The sequence below is a fragment of the Pleurodeles waltl genome, chromosome 3_1, assembly GCF_031143425.1.
Source record: "Pleurodeles waltl isolate 20211129_DDA chromosome 3_1, aPleWal1.hap1.20221129, whole genome shotgun sequence".
Taxonomy (NCBI): domain Eukaryota; kingdom Metazoa; phylum Chordata; class Amphibia; order Caudata; family Salamandridae; genus Pleurodeles; species Pleurodeles waltl.
Window position 1 is genome coordinate 211,306,952 of NC_090440.1, and position 16,991 is coordinate 211,323,942.

General features: G+C 47.3%; 1 protein-coding gene across 3 annotated transcripts in view; it reads right to left on the reverse strand.

Moving 5' to 3' along the window:
* CCDC33 (coiled-coil domain containing 33) overlaps positions 1–16,991 on the reverse strand; it is an 808,167-nt gene that overhangs the window by 564,075 nt on the left and 227,101 nt on the right. For all 3 annotated transcript variants that reach the window (XM_069222214.1, XM_069222216.1, XM_069222217.1), the window contains exon 4: positions 1,791–1,966. In XM_069222214.1, coding sequence (XP_069078315.1) covers positions 1,791–1,966 — 176 coding nt within the window. The remainder of the gene's footprint in view (positions 1–1,790; positions 1,967–16,991) is intronic.

Sequence of the window (16,991 nt, forward strand, 5' to 3'; positions counted from 1 at the left end):
TCAATGATAGCTCTGTGTTTGCGACTAAAAGGAGCAAGGTACTTTCTGAGGATATTTTTCCCTCAGAAATCCTTGGGGCCTTAGAAACTACTGATGGGTTGGTCCACTCTATTAACTGAAGCTGCAACAATTCAAGACAATCTGTATCCAATATTATACACAGGGTATAATCATTAAGTGTGGTGGGAACCCCTTGAGTAAGAAGAATAAGGGGCATATTCACAAACCCCTTGCGCCCCTTAGCATAATTTTTTTATGCTATGGTGACGCTAAACAGGACCTCACCCTGCACCATATTTACAAAGTGGTGCAATGCTAACATTGCTAGCATTGTGCCACTTTGTAAACCCATCTGCCACATTACACCTGCGCCAGGTATAATGTATGCAAGGGGGGCATTCCCCCACAGGGAGGGCCAAAAAATGGAGCAGTGAAATTTACAAGATTTCACTGTGTCATTCTAGCATCATTTTTTAATGCTTGCCCGAAGCAGGCACTAAAGTAATACTAGGCTATTTCCTATGGGCCTCCCTGAACATTGCTGGAGTAATGTCAAAACGTTTGATGCTAGTCCAGCAAAGCGCCACAATAACATCAAAAATGTGTATAGGAAACTGGTACACCCGAGTTGATGCACTAGTTCCCTGTAAATATGCCCCTCAGTGTCCCAAATATGGATCTTATGCAGCAGACATATTTCATATGTTTTCTGTCTGTCCTAATCTGGAAGAATTTTAAGTAGGGGAGAGTCAAAGTCTTGCTCTTTCCCTGGCATTTGATGTGCAATTTTCTATTAAGGAGATCGTGCTGGGCTACGAAATAGAATTTGATGTGAGTCTGAGACGGATGCTCTCCATAATAATTGTCTCAGCCAGACTTTGTATCGCTAGAGCATGGGTCTCCCCATCACCCTTCAGGGTAGAGCAGTGGTGGGCTGCTATTCAACAAATATATGAGTTAGAGCTAGCACTGGCTAAAGCTAGGGGTGCCCGTTGTAGTAACAGACTAGAGCAAACCTGGAAGTGTTTTGATTGGGATTCACAGACCAATGGGTATCAAAATTAGATTGATAGGATTTGCTATGTAATATTAAATGGGCCAGATAAATTATTCTGAATAATTCTGTATATTCTGACTTTTAGACATTCTGACTTCCCTTTTCTTCTTTGTATTTCATCTGATGTTATATGATGTTAGTATAAATATCATATGTTATTGTTGTTAGTTTATTGATGTTAGATGTTCTATCCCCATGTTTATCAGGTATTGTCTGATATCTGATATTCGTTTTGATTATGTCTAACTTCTTGTGATTTTCTGACTTAAGGAATTAATAAAAATGTATTTAAAAAGAAAGAAAAGTGGTCCTAGCGTAAGAGATCTGTTGATTTTTGCTGGACACCATATGAGTGGTTATATCCAATCGTACTGAGCTGTAAATTGTGATCTGTCTCGTTAATATTCAATAGACAGCTCGGTCTGGACCCACACTGATTCGGAATTTTGCAAACCGACCTACCAAACCATAGACCGATTTACAAATAAAAAAACATACTGTAAGAAGAGTTGGCACTGGAGACCATTTTTAGTGACCAGTATCATAGTACACCTGTCCCCACATCTTTTCCTGCCTGGTATCATGTTATTCACATGTTCTTCCCTTGTATTACTCTCAGTCCAACTGAATTACCCGTTTTGCTTTTTACAAGGCCACTAGAGGTTATTGGTCGAGCAAGTAGAAGAGAAAAAAGTGATGCTTATTGGGTGGTAAAAGATAGGCTTGTACTTACACAATGGCGAAAGGCTGGGGTACCGCTCCATCAGCCAGGGCTGGTAGATTGGTAGCACCATGTAGAGTGATACTGATGTGCTCCTTGCCTGGAGGGGAGACAAGCCAGGTATGCTTCACAGTCCCCCTGGCGCTCATAGACACTGACACATTTTCCTTGGAGGGCTCCTCTGTGACCTAGCAGAAGGATGAAAACAAAAATAATTTGTTTAGCACACATATTGCTAGTTGGGCCCAGATGCATTTATCCAGAACTAACTCAACCACAAAGCAACTTCTATGCCCTGGATTAATTTTAGAACCAGGGGGCCAGATGTAGCAAAAGACTGTTCACAAATTGCACACTTACTTTTTGTGACTAGTCAGTTCATGATGTGACCTAGTACTATTAATTGACTTCACAAAATCTCCATTTGCAGACTCATGCAAGCCTCTATTTGAGTCCTTTGAAGTTGACTACAAACATAAGAGGAGTGACTTTCAAGAAGCCGCAAACCACAATCCCTATCTTTGAATTCTCAGACAGAACAGAACACTTAAAAAACAGCTTGTGCTACCTGCTTTTAAAAAGAAAAAGTCGTCCAGTTGGAAAAACATGGGGGCAAGTCAGTGGTTACTCCCAGCAGGCCGCCAACACAATTCAAACAGGGGAATGTGCCTCGATGGGAGACCTTCCACCTTGCAAGTCAGATGCCGCATCCTTTGTGGAGGAACGCCATCCTGAGACTAGAGTCATTTCATTGACAACATTGTTACTTGAAAATGTCACATTTGCTACATTGTGAAAGCAAGTGAGCAGATAAACTATACTGCTCTCGTGAGAGCCATCTGAAATCATGTAATACACTCCCGCAGTAAATGTTTGACGCACCCCTGTAAAAGATGAAGACACATTTGAACACACTGCTTTGAAAACTCAGGTCTATTCTGCAAAACATGAGGCAGCTGTTCTTTTCGTTGCATCTAAAATGGACTGACACTGGCTCTACTTATACATGGTGAAATCATATGTGTATTTATGATAGGAGTAGAGTATTCTCCAAAGCAGAAAAGTGAACTAAGATTGAGAAATATAATATTTTAGTATTGCTACTTTGATATTGTTCTGAGATAGTGTATACTAAAAGGTACCGTCGGAAAGATATACTGTTAACCTCCGCTGAGGTGCCAGTAACTAATCACCTGCATACCACATACTAAAGCTTGCCATGTACAGCAAATAAAACAGTAAGCCATCAGAAGTACAAGAGTAGAGGCATTACGCCAGCATAGTCAGGTGAAGTTGAGAAATTCGAACTGTCATGAAGTTTGCTGAAGTATCCTGTATTCGCCCAACAATGCCAGGTGTGGTTGGAAACAGCTAGCTTAGTGGCTTTTGACTTCTATGGACCCCCACTTTATCATTACTGGAACCTGGGGACCGCCACTGAATCATTATTGGAATCTGGGGACCCCCCCAGTGAGTCATTACTGAAAGCTGGGGACCTAATCTGTTAATATTATTAAATTTTCTAAGCAGCCGCGGACCCCCTGAGGAGGCTTCGCGGACCCCCAGGAGTCCCTGGGCCACAGGTTGGGGGCCACTGATCTAGTTTACGTCCCCATTACCATTTCCTGCTTCAAGATCAGGATATCCCAAGAAAAGGCCATCTTGGAGCAGGATACGGTTTGAATCCTGCAACAAATGGGAGGACATAATGAGGAGATAGATGGCAACGGAGGAGGGGCTGTGTGGGTGCAAAATATTGCCAGCTGCGGTGTGGGTTGTGGGGCAGCTTTGCAGAGGGACAGACTATTAGAGAATGATGTGTTGATAAGAAGACAAGTTCACAGGGAACTGGAGTTGGCAGTCTAGATGATAGCTTGGGGGCAGCCGTGAAACTTTGTGCTAGATCAGAGGAGAAGACTTAATGAACTTCTCCTGAGCAGCACCAGTCACCCCATTAACCTGAGCAGCCCCCGCAGCCGCAACATGGATGGAGCTCCCATTCAATTTTGTTTTTAATTTGTGAACTTTTGCATTTTGTGAGGATCCTCAAATTAAGAACATAAGCAAGGGTGCAAATTCACAAACTTCGCAATTTCACACATCCCTAAGGAGTACTCTATAAATAGCTTAATTGTGATTATTCCATGGCCAGAAGAAACTAGCATCATGATCCGTGGCAAAAACTCAACCTCCTGTGCTCCCTTGACTCCTGAGTGCAGTGTTCATGGCACTCATTCCCTGGAAGAAAAGTTTGGTGATGTGTTTGGACTGGTAGTGCTGTTTGGTAAATGTTTTTTTTGTCTCAGAAGGGTGCACTAGACATAGGCTCTTGAATCCAAAATCAGAAACTAAGGTTCCCATGAGGCCACTGAACTCTCAAAGTGTTTTAGATACATTGGTGGCCACCTTACAAATATTGAGTATAACTTTCCGCGCTGTCCACAGGCCTTGCTAGGCAATAAAGATACTTTGCAGCTGCAGCCAAGAGCTTGTTACTAGACACTTGTGAACATCTTGGAGATTGCACTTTCCTTTTGAAAGTTTGACTTGAAGTTGAAGCTCCTTGTGAAGGGTTCTTTATCCCAGGCTGAAGGGATATTGGATTAAGGCGACAGACGCGTGCTCAAGGGTTTAATGAATTTATTTCGTTTTGGGGTCTAAGATGAATTTATCATCTTCTCACAATGTCAGGGTTGATTTTAGTCTTTCAACGAAAATAATAAAGTCCCCTTTTGTTTTTATTCTCTCTTTCAGGGTTCGGGTAAGGTTCCTGGTGTGGTCTGGTCCGGCTTAAGAAGATTCTGGTCTTCCCATATGTCAGCGGCCCAGGTTCCCCAGAATAAAGAAGAAAAAGAAAACAGGTAAGTGGAGATTAAGTAAATATATAGAGTTATTTAGGTTTAGTAGGTTGGTGGGGGATAGGTAGGAGTGCAGGGAGGTGAGGGGTTTACTTTTCCCGTGTCTTTCTCCCTACCGCAGCACATTGTGGAGTTCCCCTTATTTTTGATAACAGCTGTTTAGGGTTGGGTTCCGTGAGGTTAGAGGGTACACTGGTTGCCCTTTATACGGTCTCCCCTCCCTTATAGGACCTCAGCCCTTTTCCCTTATATCCCCAAAATCCAGAGAACCACCCGGCCCCCCGCTCCCATTTGCGGTACGATCGTACCTCTGATGGCCACGCCCCTCCAGGGACGCGGCCGGCTTCTTGGCAGTCTCCCGACTACACTGGGTCAGGGGCGGGAGGCTCCCTAAGTATCTCTCTTCTTCCACGTCGCTCGTCTGTCTTGGGGGGACTCGCTTCGTTCTGGTGTGCGTTTTTCTGTTCGTCTTTCTCCGTTGAGGCTCTCCGAGTGTTTCTCTCTCTCGCGTCTCTCGGGTTCTCCGCGGCGTCTCCTTTTTCAATGTCCTTTCTGGCGTACATGACGTTCGACGTCATGACGTCCAGAGCTCCTCGGGTGCCCCCGGGGTATTCCTCCTTAGTTTCCGCATTTTCCTGTAAACCGGCGTCAGGAGACGTCCGGTTACACTCCTAACACAGAATATTTCCAGAAATTAAGTTGCATTTTGAAATTAACTTGAGTACATTAAATACCGGTACACAGATGACCCTGAGGAAGTATAACCTCTACATTTCTGTTGTACATTAGGTTTCTAAAGTTACATGGTGGATGGAAAGGATTCTCAACACCATTCAAGACTGTTAATATTTTATGGTGGATGTTTATACCTAAAGCAGTGGTATGTGCTAAGGAAATGGATTCATTGGCATGTATACCAACTATATAATTCTGACTGATGTTTATTTGTATTATAATTTAAGAAACAACCTGAAACAACATGAATGCATACCAGAACCAGAGATTATGCACTCACGAAATATGAGGTAGTTGCCTTTACAAGATAAGAGAGTGATGTATATGAACAAACAGGCTATACCAATCACATAGATATATTGCTTATGTTTCAGTTTCAGGAACGCCAGCCTACCGTGACTATCTCAGAGAGCAGCGATATTCCGGAGGTATCATTTGCTATAGTGAGTGTTCTCTGAGTATACCTGGGAAAAATATACTAAAAGTATAAGTCTTGTTTTTAGATAATCCAATGTGACCCAAGTAGACAATAGCATTCAGCAGAGAGACGAATCAAAGTGGTGATAACCAGTTGCTCAGTTGTATTTCTTATTCTTTTCTCTTTTTCCTGGGTCTTTTGCTAACCATCATCTTCATATTGTGCATGGCTGTCTGTGCATACAGAGAAGTGTGCAACAATTCATCACTCCCAATGAATCCAGAATCCAGGTTAGTGCATTCTGACAACTTGTTACACTCCATCATATCAAGGTTCATTGATTTATATAAAATCCCATGTGGATAACTTAGTTGAACTAGAACTGGATTTCAGGGCTCCAAGTTCAAGCAGCCATATTTATGAAAGGAGTAGAGAAGGAAGGATGTGTAAGCATATGAGGAGGTGGTTTAAAGGATAAGAGGAGAAATTGATATGGTGTGAAGACCTTTACCCTGGTATGCCTTGGCTTTGGAATTACATGATTTCCTGTCATTGCATTTATGCCAAATCATAACCCAACTTAAATGCACCATCTCAGCTTCAAACTATAATGAAGGAGTACATAATGATGAAAAACATAGCAAAATCTCTAACACTACACAAATCATTAAACCTAAAGCTAATTCTAGCTCTTATCCTACTCCCAAGTTCACCCTTTAAAATATAGGTTTTGCAAAATTAACAAAAATGTACTTATTTTAATGCTATCAATGCTATTTGTTTTTTTCATTTTCAGGTTTAAAAATATTCTTTTGCTTTTCTTCATTTTTGTGTTTGGTTCAACTTTAGGATAATTCTTCATTACAGTTTGTTTACTTTGACTTGGCATCATTAATGCCGGATGCCACTGATGGACAAAGGTAGAGGTCTGTCTAAGACATGTCTGTACATTATCCAATTAGATTTCCCCATGTCTTGTTCTTTAGCTCCTATGAAACCATCTATTTACCAGGTCGAATGTACCCCAAGGCTCCTCTCTGTTAGCGTAGCACAATCTTCCAAAGGAGCAGGCTACTTGAAGATCCGGATTTACAGAAGAGTAGAGCCCATGAGACCCAAAACGTATGATAGAAGTGGGGTCAAAAGACTGTGGAGGTTCCAGAGGAGAAGGAGCCATGAGGAATGGGGGCATCTGACTCAGTCCAGGCAGGAAAGCACGGGCCCTGAAGCTCACATGACCTCTAACATATGCGTGTCATGAGAATCCTAGGATCAAGGGGAACAGAGTCTATGAGACCCCTAGGATCTATGATAGGAATAAGGCCATGGGACTCACAGGACCAATTGCAGCAGGGTCCATGAAACTCATAAGCACTATAGGGGGAGTGTTGCTGTGATAATGTTATGACCTGAAAAAGCAAAGACCATGATGAGACGCACAGGTCCCAAGTGAACAGTAGCCTTGCATATAACAGACCCTTTGAGGTAAGCAGGGGCCATGAGACATATAGGACCCAGAGTAGCGGGGTCATGATGAGACTGACAGGACTAGGAAGAGCAAGGGATGATAGACAAGAGCAACATCTTAATATTCTCGAAAGGGAACCATGCTGCGGGTGGGAAATGCCAGAAGGCTTTTAAAAAGTTTCAAGAAGTGGATCTCATGGCAAACACGACCTAGAAGAGAATGCTAGACTATCAAGGCAGGATGCCCCAAAGGGAAGCCAAACACTAAAAGCTGGGCAGCATCAGCGGTTGCAAAAGGAGAAAAATGGGACAAAAGAGATGAACAAGGGTGAAGCACCTGTTCTCTGCAAAATTACTGAACATAAAAGGAAATAAGTGTTAAAGAAGCTGCAATAAGAGAATAAGATAGAGGGACGTGGTTAACAAGGCCAAGATGGCGGATGCACTCTAAACTGGCTCTGTGCCATCACCCTATTATCCGACAAAATCTTGGGCTGCTGTCTGCCATTCAGCACCCACGAATATCACCGTTGAGTGTTGGACTTATGACTTACGGAACGGAAGTATATAGCGACCACTGGTGAGGGCGTTGAGAACGTGCCCAGGGCCTACCCCAGCTAAGGCTGCGGCGTGAAGAGACAGCAGAAAAGGAGAACTCCGGCACGAAAGCAGTGCTGTGACACTGGATGCTGCCTGCGGGTCCCTCACCTTGCAGGAGGGACAGGCCTGGTTGGTGTTAAGGAGGGTGGAGCACCCGGCAACCGCTGGCAAGAATTGGCGAGACATGGTGGTGCATGCAAGGCGAGATCCTGGTGGCTGTAATTCCAGGAGCCAACTGAGAGCTGTGAGCTGGAGGAAAATTGAACAGGTGAGTGGTGGGACTCAGGCAGCCTGGCAGAATTGCATTGCAAATGCAGTAATGAACGAAGCCTTGGGAGTCATGCCAGTCTCAGCCTCTGCATTATGGAGGACGCAAAGAGAGTGGTTGACAACCACATCCTCCCCAGACCACTAAAGTACTGGTGCCATACTACCTGGCTGTTAGTCAGACTATGGCTGCCCGTAAGCAAGGCCTGACATGAAACAAGTCGGTATGGTGTAAAAAAACACCAGACCAGCTCTTTCCACTAACCACCTCACAACTGTGCCTGCTTAAGCTGCGACATCCCCCTATGAGGCCCAGAGCTCCAAGTGATGGGATGCACCCCATTCCTCTTCATGTAGTCCTTGAGGACTCCCACGAGGCACAGCATAGCAACATCTGTCTGTTGAAGGGTGTCTACAAGACTGACAGCAGAACTGATTCCTCCCAGACTCATCCAGTACCACTACCTGCCCTTTAACGCCCACACTCAAATCTCCAAGCCTCACCACACCATTGGAACTTGATGGCACTAGCTAGTTATACCACTGAACTCCTGCCGACTGACGCACTGATCAGGGGTGCTCATGCTGTGGTGTACTCACTAACCTGAGGCACCGATGAGTGGGCCCTGTCACGCACAGCTACCAGTAACCTGCCCCGGTCAGCCACACTCCTGGTACCACCACAATGGATCGCCTATGCTTGACTAACCAGCACACATCTTATGACCCTGGGCCCTCCCCCTAGCAATAGCAACAACGACGGATCCACAAGACCAGGCTGGCTGCCCGTCTACTCTTGAGCCCAAGCTGGATGCCATACTGGTTGCAATTGACCAATCCAGAACATCCCTAGAGGCAAAGATCGACTCAGTCGCAACAGACATCAACCTGCTGCATGCCGATCATAGCACGTTGGTAGACAAGGTGGAAGTGATGGAACAAACTTGTGCAGCATTGCAACCGAAGGCTCAAAGCATGGAAAACTCCTTCCAGACCCTGGCAGAGTGTGTACAAATGGTAGAAAAAAGAGCTGAAGATGCGGAGGGGGGATCAGGGATGAATAACATAACAGTTGTGGGTCTACTGGAGGGCACTGAAGGCAGGAACCCAGTGATATATGTTGAGACTTGGCTGCAAGAACTCCTCCCCCAGGCAGCTCTGTCATAATTCTTCTCAGTTGAAAGGGCATGCCGGGTCCCAGTACCAAACGGGCCAAACTCACCCCAAGCTCGACACCTTTCCCGCTGGTGATACATTACTGGGACAGAGATTCAGTGTTGCGAGAAACAAGACAGCTTGCTGAAGTTAGAGTAGATAACGCTCAAGCCATGCTGTTTCTGGACTACACAAGCGCTGTCCAAAGGCACCAAAACTAATTTCTAGCAGTAAAACACCATCTGCGCGAGCTAGATATGCACTATCTGCTCCTTTTCCCAGCTAGACTATGCATAGTGGCAGAAAGCACTACACACTTTTTCACTGCCCCAGAAGATGTGTGGAACTGGTTAAAGTCGACTGGCCTCTAAACTGTCAATTCGAAACATCCATTCAACAGGAAGGGGAACCCAGAGGCTGGTGACATAGGAGGGGGATCAGGCCCTGATCACAGCAAGCCTTAAGGGCAGGTCCAGACCTGGAATAAATGATTGCAGAGCGCCATTGTGCATTGGAACAGGCTGCCACCATCACGGATACTATTCACGAGTCCAGCCAAGATGTGGATAACTCTCACTCATCTAGAGATGAGAGCTCCACCGCCACCTGGCCCTCACATCAGGACTCAGTGCCCTTGCCAGACAGCTGACACCATCATCTAACACGGACCAAACTAGTGGCTCTCAAGGCGAGCCCCTAAGGGGCCGCTGGAAGGCTGAAACTGATTTCACAATGCAGCCCATCCGACCCGCAGGGTCCATTTGTGGCTCATTGCTTTTTTATAACACACACCAAGAAGAACAGCTACCATCACACACATGCACCTGACCTGCTGTGCCGATGACCAGCCCAGAGCTTCCAACACCTGCACGGGTGTCAACTTCTGAACGGACACCCATGTTAATGCAGACCAAAAGGGTAATCCACAAGGAGAAAACTGGACACCCCCTCCCCCCATGAATAACTACCATCCCTTAGCTTGCCCCATCGTATGGTTTGGGGGGACACTTGTTTCTATGCACTGTTCTCCTGGTATTTTAATTGTTGTTTCTTATGAGCTCTACCATTTATTTTACATCATCCCAGTCATCGTTATTCACGCGTCCTAAGACTGCTCCCCTTGTTATTGCCCTAATAAGACCTGGCCTCAGCTTCACATATATGAGCGACTGATGAACGGGCTTTGGCCCACCAGTAAGACCACCCATGACCCGCACTAAGATACTGACTATGAACGAGCGCAAGATCTACACCCCTTCCTCATGTTATGCCATTTATTCCTACCTCAGGCGACTACCAGCCCACATCACCCTGTTACAGGAATCCCACTAGACTCTCCCTGAAGCGAACAGACTCCAGCGGCAGTGGTGTGGACAAGTTTATTCTATGGGCTACTCCACCTATACCTGAGGGGTTTTAATGTGGATTTGCTCTGGGGTTCCCTTTGTAGCTGCCTCCTCTAACATGCACTCCCTTTGAAGTTGGCTGCAGAATTGGAACTTACGCGATATATGGCACCTCCATCACACCACATCGAGAGTGTACTCCTTCTATTGGGCCCCACACGGCCTACATATGTGAATAGATAGGCTCACTAGCACCCCGACCTTACACCAGTCACACAGATACTGAAAATCTCAGCCGCACCCATTCAGACCATAACCCCCAATATCTACATCTAAACTGGGACACAGACCCTTCCTCTGTTCCCACATGGCACTTGCAGCCTTCGGCGCTTGAAGACCCAGCATTCCACACCTAAGTTGACCAAATGATCAATGAATACTTTGACCATAACAGTGGAACAGCTGATACACGCTCCATGGAATGGGACGCCTTCAAGGCGACCCTCCGTGGACACTGTCTGGGACTGACCTGGAAATGAGCAGACAGTTAGACAGAGAGATACTCACTATGGAACATTAGCTGCAACTAACAGAGGCCCGAAAAGTGCACTCAGCTCTCCTCAAAAGGTTGCACTGCTTCAACTATGTGGACCACTCCGCTAAAACACATGCCACAGCACATAGAGCCGGGTCCTTGCTTGCCTGGTTAATACGACAAGATCTCCCTCATCACCCCATTGCTGCGCTACGATCAGCCGCAGGCCCCCTGCTTTATACACAATGAAAAATTGCACCTGTCTGTATCGTCAATCACAACAGTCACAACTGATGACATAGACTCTTTTCTCACTGTGATACTTCTCCCCCATATCACGCCTGACCAGCGGACGGAACTAGATGAGGCCATCACTTTGTCTGAGATCCGAGAGACGATCTGCACCCTTGCGCGCGCGGAAGTGGACTTCTGGGCCAGATGGTCTACCAGCAGAATTCCATAAAGCATACATCCCATCTCTAGCTCCTCGTCTGTTGGCACTATATGAGGAAGCTCTTACAGCTGCACACCTCCCTGATACCCTCTGCAACACTTTCCTGATCTCGCTGCCTAAGCCACACAAAAACCCTGAACTTCTTCACTAGTACCAACCACTGGTGCTGTTAAATTTTGAGTAGAAGATATTGGCTAAAGTCATCGCAGAATGCCTACACCTCTTGTCCCAACTCTGGTGCACTCTGAGCAGAATGGGTTTGTCCTGAGACGGACAACCTCCCCTAATCTGTGGCATCTCTTTCCTGTTTTGGGTCCTTTTGCGGTGTTGGCTAGGGCCTCACTTCCTCAAAATGGTGTGACTGCTTTAGACACTGTCATCAGCCAGAGTCAAATCAGGCTCCCTTATATATGTCCCATTTCTTTAGGTAGGGGTATGAGACAGGGAGGCCCCCTCTCCCCACTCCTTTTCACACTGGCCATGGAGCTACTGGCTGCAGTCTTGAGAATGGGGGTGGGAGGGGGCGTGACTGGGGCATACACCTGGACATGGTAATCATTCAGTGTCCCTTTAGGTGGAACATCTCCTCATCTAGCTCAGATATATCGACTAATTTTCTTAAAACATGTGAGAAGCATAGGGCGATGAGATTCAATCTATGAGAGGAGCAGGGAAGATAATAATCATAGAACCATTGAAAACAGCAAGGCCATGAGACTCGTTAGCCAATGAGAAATGCAAAGACTAAGAGATCCATAAAACCATTGAGAAGAGTGTGAGTCATGCAACTCAAAGAAACATTGAGAGGAGCAAGAGCCATGGGACTGACAGAGCCACAGTGAGGAAAATCAGCTATGAGGCATACCAAACTAGTGAGAACTACAGAGGCCAGGAGACTTGTGGAGCCATTAAAAAGCAGGGGCAATGAGACTCACAAATTTAATGAGAAATACAAGAAACATGAGCCTCTTGGAAGCCATGAGAAAGCAGCAGACACGATACTCATTCAACCATTGAGAAGAGCATGGGCCTTGAGACTCAGACAATAAAGAAATGCAGGGGGCATGAAAAGAACAAGGGCCAAAAGACGCATTGACCATTTGGAAGAGCATGGACCAAGAAACTCATGGTAAAAATGAGAAATGAAGGGGCAATGGGACTCAAAGAACCTATGAGCAGCGGCAATGAGAATCATAGAAACAATAAGAGGTGAAAGAGCCATGAGACTTAGGGAACAAATGAAAAGAGCAGTAGTCTTAAGACTAATAGAAACAATAAGAAGTGAAGGTACCATGAGACTTAGCGGTATTAGGAAGAGCAGAGGCTTTGGGATATGTCAAACCGCTGACAGAAAGCAAGGCCATGAAACTCACAGAAACATCAAGAAGTGTAGAGGCAGGCGGCGCAAGGAACCAATGAGGAGTGTGGGGGCCATGAGACTCTCTTAGAAAAAGCAAGAAGAGATAGATACACAGAATCGATGACAAGTGCAGGGGCCATTTACAGGTTTGACCTTCTTTAATAACGCTCTTTTAATACAAGTAGGCAGTCGGCTAAGTTGCCCTTCGGGCTTGGTTTGCATTTTGTACATAACTCCAAACAAAGGAATCCAAAAAGTCACCACCATAAATGATCCAGAAGAGGGGCACTGACCTGGGGGTCGGGAAGGCGCTGTGTTTAGCAATAGCTTACATTTAAAATAATCTGCTGCAGAGTACCCTGTGCGTCCAGCTTTCAGGCAGCAATAAAAATGTCAAGATTAATGTTGCTGCTGGGAGAGAGAGAAATGTTGTCCAGTGGCAGTTCTGACTCTCCATCAAGTAGCGCAGCGGATAAATTTGCCTGCCGCAAAGAACAGACCTGTATTTTATGTGGATAGTGGAGTGGATTAGTAACGCCGGCCTTTATCGGCGCGTTACAACAAATTAAATGTAGGTGAGAGAGGAGCTACGGAGAGATCCGGGGCACTTTTGAGCGGTAGTAAGGGAATCCGAGGCAGAAGTCGGTTGGGGAGGGGACAAAAAAGACTGTCGCACCGGACGCCAGCAGCGCTAGAGCCGGCCCTGATTACAGGAGCAGAGGGGGTGAGGCGGTGAATGGTGGGAAAAAGGTAAGCGGACAGCTGTCAAGTGGGGAATACTGGGGAAGGTGGGGTGAATTAAATCAGATGGAGAAGTAAGGTTTATAGAGTATTGTTCGAAGAGCAAGTCTTGAGGTCTTTTCTGAAATGCTTTCAGTTTCTGGTGATCTGAACATTCTTAGTTCGGAGTTGAGTGAGTGCTCATCCGCAAAACAAAATGGCGATGATTCCGCTCTTTTAAACTGTAAACTTTGCACTTGTATAGCGCACTACTCACCCGTTAGGGTCTCAAGGCGCTGTACTCATACCGCTATGGAACCCCTCCTGGCTTTTCCCTATGAGGTGCCCACTCCTGGGCACCCCCAGGGTGAAGCCAGGCATCCAAGCGCTGTTGGGGCCATTGTGGAGATTAAGCAAGCTATTGCCCAGAGTTGCACCCATTAATTAGATTAGGCACCGAGGCGAGAATTATCTGGTCCAAGGGAATTGAGCCCAAGACCTGCCAAAGCGGGACTTGAACCCTGGTCTTGAGCCAGATCTCTGCTTCAGGGTCTGCCACTCTAACCATTGTGCCACACTTCTTTTCAACACAGTTGCCCTCTTGTCGATTCTACACTTCAGCACTCACGCTACACTCTTTAGCACTCACTACAACACCCTTTAATACTTGCTGCTACAACATTCAGCGCTCACTGCTACACCCTGCAGAAAGAACTCTCTGCTGCACACTTCAGCAGCCACTGCCACAACATTCAGTGCTCACTGCTACACCCTGCAGAACTCTCTGCTACACCCTGCAGAACTCTCTGCTGCATCCGTCAGCACTCACAGCTACAACCTTCCGTACTCACAGATACAGCCTTCAGCGCTCACTGCTACACCATTCAGCGCTCACTACTACACCCCGCAGAACTCTCTGCTGCATCCTTCAGCACTCACTGCTACAACATTCAACGCTCACTGCTACAACATTCAGCACTCACTGGTACACCCTTTAGAGCTCACTGCTACACCCCCCAGAACTCTCTGCTGCATCCTTCAGCACTCAGTGCTACAAACTTCTGTGCTCACTACTACATCCTTCAGAACTCTCTGCTGTCCCGTTTAGAACTCAGTGCTACAATCTTCAGCACTCACTGTTTCAACATTCAGCACTCACTGCTACAACCTTGAGAAGTCCCTGCTCCATCCTTCAGCACTCACTGCTACAATCTTCAGCACTCACTACTACTATCAATCAATCAATCAATCATAGTATTTATAAAGCGCGCTATGTACCCGTCAGGGTTTCGAGGCGCTGAGAGGGGGGGTGGGGGGGGGGGAGCGCTGCTGATTTAGCGGTCGAAGAGCCAGGTCTTGAGGAGCCTTCTGAATGCGAGGAGGTCCTAGGTCTGGCGAAGAGATGTGGGGAGAGAGTTCCAGGTCTTGGCGGCGAGGAAGGAGAAGGATCTGCCGCCGGATGTCTTGCGCTGGATTCGGGGTACGATGGCGAGGGCGAGGTTGGCGGATCAGAGTTGACGTGTTGGAGTGTAGAAGTTCAGTCTGGTGTTGAGGTAGGAGGGTCCGGTGTTGTGAAGTGCCTTGTGAGCGTGGGTCAGGAGTTTAAAGGTGATCCTCTTGTCTACCGGGAGCCAGTGGAGTTCCTTTAGGTGAGGGGAGATGTGATTTCGGCGGGGTATGTTGAGGATCAGTCGGGCGGAGGCATTTTGGATGCGTTGGAGTCGTTTGATGTCTTTGGTTGGGATGCCTGTGTAGAGTGCGTTGCCGTAGTCAAGTCTGCTGCTGACGAGGGCCTGGGTCACCGTCTTTCTGGTTTCTGTTGGAATCCACTTGAAGATTCTGCGGAGCATTCGAAGGGTGTTGAAACAGGAGGAGGAGACGGCGCTGACCTGTTTGGACATGGTGAGGGCGGAGTCCAGGATGAAGCCGAGGTTTCTTGCGTGGCTGGCAGGGGTGGGCGGGGGTCCGAGGGCGGAGGGCCACCACGAGTCGTTCCAGGCCGAGGGAGTGCGCCCGAGGATGAGGACTTCCGTCTTGTCGGAGTTGAGTTTCAGGCGACTGTTGTTCATCCAATCGGCGATGGATTTTAGTCCCTCGTGGAGGTTTGTTTTGGCGGTGAGCGGGTCTTTGGTCAGGGAGAGGACGAGCTGGGTGTCGTCGGCGTAAGAGATGATGCTGAGATGATGTTGGCGGGCCAGTTGAGCGAGGGGTGCCATGTAGACGTTGAACAACGTAGGGCTGAGGGAGGATCCTTGGGGGACGCCGCAGATGAGGTTGGTGGCTTTGGAGCGGAAAGGGGAGAGACGGACTCTCTGCGTTCTGTCGGAGAGGAAGGATGAGATCCAGTGGAGGGCTTTGTCTTGGATGCCGGCTTCCTGGAGGCGGGTCAGTAGGGTGCGGTGGCAGACGGTGTCAAAGGCGGCTGATAGGTCAAGGAGGATGAGGGCTGAGGTTTCGCCGTTGTCCATTTGATGTCTGATGTCATCTGTGGCGGCGAGGAGAGCAGTCTCAGTGCTGTGGTTTCGTCTGAATCCGGATTGTGAGGGGTCCAGGATGGAATTGTCTTCGAGGAAGTGGGTGAGCTGAGTGTTGACGATCTTCTCGATGACTTTCGCTGGAAAAGGGAGGAGAGAGATCGGACGGAAGTTTTTGAGATCGTTGGGGTCGGCCTTGGGTTTTTTGAGGAGGGGTTGGATTTCTGCGTGTTTCCAGCTGTCCGGGAAGGTGGCAGAAGTGAAGGAGAGGTTGATGATCTTGCGGAGTTCGGGGGCGATGGTGGCGTTGGCTGAGTTGAAAACATGATGGGGGCAGGGGTCCGTGGGGGAGCCTGAGTGGATGGTGTTCATGGTTGTTATGGTTTCTGCCTCGTCCACGTGGGTCCAGGCGGTGAGGCGGCAGTCGCGGGAGGAGACGTCGGGGGTGGGGTCTGGCGGTGGACCGGTGTTGAAGCTGTCGTGGATGGTAGCGATTTTCTGGTGGAAGAAGGTGGAGAGGTCGTCGCAGAGTTTCTGGGAGGGCGGGATGTCGTTGGAGTTGGCTTTTGGATTGGAGAGTTCCTTCACGATGCCGAAGAGTTCTTTGCAGTCGTGGGCGTTGTTGTTGATGCGTTCGGTGAAGTAGGCGCGCTTGGCGATGCGGATCCGTTGGTGGTGTTCGCGGTTGGCGTTTTTGAGGGCGACGAGGTTGTCGGGAGTGCGTTCTTGGATCCATTTCTTTTTGAGCTTCTGGCAGATGCTTTTGGAGGTGGTTAGATCGTCTGTGAACCAGGCCGGTTTTTTCTTTCCTTGGATGGCGGTGG